Raw genomic sequence first — 4757 nt, 5'->3', positions numbered from 1 at the left:
TTCTATTACCCAGTTTGGGTTCAACAACAACAACTACGCCTTCATCCCAAAACAATTGGGGTCAGCGATATGAACCAAAAAAAGAAATTCATTTTGGGTCTTCCACATGAATCTTTTTCCTCCAATCATTTCTATCCAATGCCAAAAAAAAAATATTGATTTCTAGTAAATTCATCATGCTGAACACATGTATGGGGCCAAAATTAAACAAAAGAAATACTGAAAATCTATTAGCATGTTTCATTTACCATCGTACCCATATATATATATATATAAGCATGAAAACCTCTCCAATGAAAACCCTTCCAAACCTCTCCAATGAATTTTTTCTTTTTTTCAAAATTCTGACCATACAGATGTGGTCAGCATGATTGATTTACTATAAATCGACACTTGAATCATGAATTTTGGATAGAAAAATAGTACTTGGAGCCTCAAAAATTTAAGAAAGTTTTACACTGTTGATTTTGAAACTTATAAAAATTTATCCATGCATCAGAATCAAATGATCCAAGAACTGATTCCTATAAAAATAAGCATATAAATCTACGGTCAAAATTTTGAAAACAATACAAAAAATTCAATAAAATGTTCATTGAAATAGTTTTCATTTTCCTATATATATATATATATATATATATATATATATATATATATATATATATATATATATATATGTGTGTGTGTGTGTGTGTTTGGGTGCGCGTGCGCGCTCCCGACAGGAGAAATTTCCGAGAAGTCGTCCTACGAATGTGACTTGTTCAACTCCCACGTAATATGTGTGTGTCTCAGTAGGACCCTTGGGAGAAATTCTAGACCCATTACGTAATCCCTTTCCTTTTCCCGATTTCGTTTTTTGTCTTTTCTTTTGGCCTTTGAATTGGGGTAATGGCATCCCATGCAACTTTCGTGCCTGCATTCAATTCAGAAAAGTACAATCTTGCTGACACTGCATATCATACGGTCCAAACCCCCCCATATTTGACTGAGACCACACTGCTTTCAGCCTCCGAGATAAGTGTGTGTACCACAGCACAGCTTAGACTTTCAGCCCTCGTGATCGACGGACCGTGCCTTGGGCACATACAACATAAATGGGCCCGTCAACCATCCATCCGTTCATTAGACTTGGTACTTTGTCATTTAGGGCTAGATTGTTTTCACGGTGAAGAAAGAGTTTTCAGCTGAAACAGAAATCCCCACCAAAGCCCCTCCTTGGATGGAAAATGCTTCCCTAGGGGGATGTGTGACAGAGGTTCCCGTTGAAAACCTTCATTTGGGTGGAAAATATGTGGGGTGCACTCAGTCTTTCCGGCTTGGTGTTTGTTGGAACCCAAGCGGGAAAGCGCACCACTTTAATGTGAAAGTTGAAAGTGAGGTGTGAAACAAACAGCCCCTTAGAATATCCCTGGTCCTTACAATTAGTCACTGGGGCTTGGAGTCAAAATTAGTTCTTTTTTTAAGAAAAAAATAGTTTAATTAGTAGGGTGCTAACCTAATTCAAACAACAATACGAGCATAATTAAACTGGTAAACCACAACCGTACATTTTTTTTTGTTGGCAAGGAACCTTCCTAGAGACGTACGTGTCACTTAATGGGCCCATTTCCCTACCAAGTAAACACTAGGTAGTTCGCCTCCCATGGACAGACCCATTAAAGTAACGGGGTATATCTTTACAGGGTTCGATGGGATGCCCTCCCTCTTGACTTCTTTCATGCACACCCTGCTAGCCAGTTGTGCTCAATCCGCAGGGGCAAACACAACCGTACATGAACATCTATATATAACTATTGAAAATTGAGAGAGAGAGAGAGAGGCAACTAAGATTATGCAAATGTTTCCTAATTCTATTGTCAATCATTTACATGGAAGTTAGGGCTATCACCAATGGAGTAAGTAAACTAAAACAAACCCAAACAACAAATTGCAAGTGGTGCTATTTCTTTTGGTACTAATGTTTCTTCATAATATGTGAGCAACACTTGGATATAACCCTTGTTGTGAACTGTCAGGGTTGACCAACATATTGCTATAGGAAAAGTTGTAGTTGGGAGTGTATGCAGGGGCCGTATCACCAACTTGAAAGACTTTCTTCTCTTGAACGACATAGCTATTTGATAATTCACATGCAGAACCACCAGAAATATCCATGAGAGTGAACGGATCCTCAACCCCACTACTCAGCAACCATGAAATGTAGCTATTGTTGTCAATTGAATTATGAGATTGAGATGGAAAACTGGCTTTGTTATCAGGCAATAATGTCTGTGGTGCTGGTTCTGTGAACCCAGAAGATGCAAAAAGAGAGATTGAATCCATGTTTGGTTTTTGGGGCTCTAGAGTGTACGGAAAGCCAACTTCGATTGGAGGCATCACTATGCCTTCATATTGGGATTTGGTGCAGCTGAGTTTGGAGAAGTTATAGACAGAGCCCACATTTTTTGGTGCAATGTTTAAATGGGTGGGAGTGGAAGTAGATGGTGATGAAGAGGAAGGTGAAGGTGAAGATGATGATGAGATTGAAACTGAATGCTTGTGAATATGGGCGTCACTGCCAAGATTGGCTTTTGCAGCAAGCATTTTCTTCTTCAACTTAGTGTTCCAGTAATTCTTCACATCATTATCGGTTCTTCCTGGTAACTGTGATGCTATGATAGACCACCTAACCAAATTCAACAATAAAAAAAAAAAGAGGAGTTCAGCACATACATGAAGGACTTAAACAAATGCTTGACAGAGAATCAGATGTAATCAAGTCGTTCTTTTTTCATTTTTCTATTGGAAATTTACTGTTCAAGTTTTTATGCTAATCATTAATTGTGTATAACATATAAATATATAGAAGATAAATGATTGGTCATCTTATGTACAACTGTATACAGCAATGGCTAGCTCAAAGACTAATCTGCCCTTTGGGTCCATAACCGGTTGCTATATTGCACTTTGAAAGGAGGAAGAATAAAATGACAGCTTAAAACAATTAATTACTAATTAAGCTTCAAAGGACTAGTCTAGCGTTGCAATAACCAGAATTGGTTGCTGCTGAAATGAAAATAATTGATCCTTGAATACCTGCTGCCCATGCTCTCATAGAGAGAGCAAATGATGTTATCCTCTTCCTCAGTAAAACCACCATGCCTAATATCAGGTCTAAGGTAGTTAAGCCAACGCAAACGGCAGCTCTTTCCACAACGCTTGAGCCCTAAACAAATTGGCAACCAATAGTCATGAGAAACACTATCAAAGACAGAAGAAAGTTCGAATAGGGCTTTGGTCACTGGTCAGGAAAGGCGGCCCCGTAAAAATAAGGGGGAAGAAAATCTCCCACAACTTTTTGGAAGAGAATTATATAAGAAAAATAGGAAGCATGCCGGCCTTGCGTAGCAAAAAGCTAAGAAAAAAAAATGGGGAAAGTAAAAATGAAATGGTAGCATGGGTTAAAAGGTAAAAGAAAGAAAACTGGCAAATGTAAAAAATGGGTGTTAGAGGATCTTGTAAGAAAACTTGAAAAAGACATGTTTGAATGATGAAAATAAGTAACAAGGGAGATATCAAATAGAAGGGATGGAAGAAATAATCAACACAGACAATTAATTGTATTGAAAAAGGAAGGCGAAAACCGGCAATTTTTTTAGAGGTCAATCATTTGAAGTGAAAGAAATGAAAATATGGAAGAGTTCACGAAAAATAATCACCAAAAAAGTTATTGTAGAACACAGAAAGCCGGGCCTGTTTTGTCAAAAAGCAGTGAAAACTTGAGAAACGGAAGCAATTCGACGTGTAAACTTAGCAAATTAAGGGAAAATGGCCTGTTTGTGAAAAGGACTGAAGTTGGACAAATGAGCAAAAATGACCAAAAAAGGAGTTAGGTGCTCAAAATGGTAACAGAGATCAAGAAAACAAAGTTGAAGCAATGGAAAGAAGAAAATATATAGGAGCAGACAAATGGAGTTTAGAAGTGGGTAGCAGACAATTATGTTGAGAGAGAGAGAGAGGTGGTGGTGAAGAATTGTGCTAAAAAACCACTCGGAAGCAACTTTTACCAGCTTGCTTTTTAGAGAGAGAAAAAGACAGAGAGAGAGAGAGAGGTGGTGATGGTGGTTAAGAATTGTGCTAGAAAACCCACTAAGAAGAAGAAGAAGAAGGTGTGTTACCTGCTTTCTGAGGCAATGCAATCCAATTGCCTCCGGTGCCATACCTCTCAACGTAGTTCTTGAGGGTGGCGTCCTCCTCAGGGGACCATGGCCCTCTCTTAACGTTGGCCTTGTCACAGCACGGAGACCTTCCCATTTCCCTGACCTTGCTTGCCTATTGAAGGAGAGAGAAAGTGATAAAAGAGAGGGAGGGACTTCTGAGAAGCAAATCCTGCGAACATCCTGCCCCTCTTTAAAGTTGCTTCAAAGAGACTGAAGGCTGAAGAGCAAGGGAAAATTATGATTCTACCCTCCAAAGATAATGTCAAGGAGAGCTACAGCCCTCTTGTCTGCTTCTTGAACCAGTTGAAACTAGGTCAACATCGATATTGTCAGTATCGGTATCGGCCCTGAATCGTTTGGCCAACTATTTAGGTGAATCGGCTGAAACAGATTCTCAAGTGAATCATTCTGAATCGGCTAAAAGATGATTGAAAATTATTTCTTGTCAATCAGAACGTGACATGTGCTAAAACCATTAAAATAATACTAAAAATTAACTTTAAGCAATTTTTATATTTATTAAAAATAGCCGATTCAGGTTAGTATCTTATCGATTTT

At 38.5% G+C, this 4757-nt stretch overlaps 1 protein-coding gene across 1 annotated transcript; it reads right to left on the bottom strand.

Annotated features, from left to right (window-relative positions):
• Window positions 1-1831: 1831 nt before the first annotated feature.
• Window positions 1832-4352, bottom strand: LOC149820231 (uncharacterized). Its single transcript, XM_089982563.1, has 3 exons — window positions 4158-4352; window positions 3076-3205; window positions 1832-2665 (listed from the first exon to the last, which is right to left on the bottom strand). Exons 1-3 carry the CDS (start codon window positions 4291-4293, stop codon window positions 1966-1968), a joined length of 966 nt encoding a protein of 321 aa, XP_089838689.1. The 5' UTR covers window positions 4294-4352; the 3' UTR covers window positions 1832-1965.
• Window positions 4353-4757: the final 405 nt, after the last annotated feature.

This window comes from Nuphar pumila, chromosome 12 (assembly GCF_984573655.1).
Source record: "Nuphar pumila chromosome 12, dmNupPumi1.hap1.1, whole genome shotgun sequence".
NCBI classification, from domain to species: domain Eukaryota; kingdom Viridiplantae; phylum Streptophyta; class Magnoliopsida; order Nymphaeales; family Nymphaeaceae; genus Nuphar; species Nuphar pumila.
Note: the sequence above shows the minus strand (reverse complement) of the source record. Positions and strands in the feature narration are given on the sequence as shown.

Coding starts and splice junctions, on each gene's coding strand:
- LOC149820231 (XM_089982563.1), bottom strand. CDS start 4,293: ATGGGAAGGTCTCCGTGCTGTGACAAGGCCAACGTTAAGAGAGGGCCA. Junction 3,206..4,157: donor TGCATTGCCTCAGAAAGCAG/GTAACACACCTT, acceptor CAATTTGTTTAG/GGCTCAAGCGTTGTGGAAAG. Junction 2,666..3,075: donor TATGAGAGCATGGGCAGCAG/GTATTCAAGGAT, acceptor GAATTTGGTTAG/GTGGTCTATCATAGCATCAC.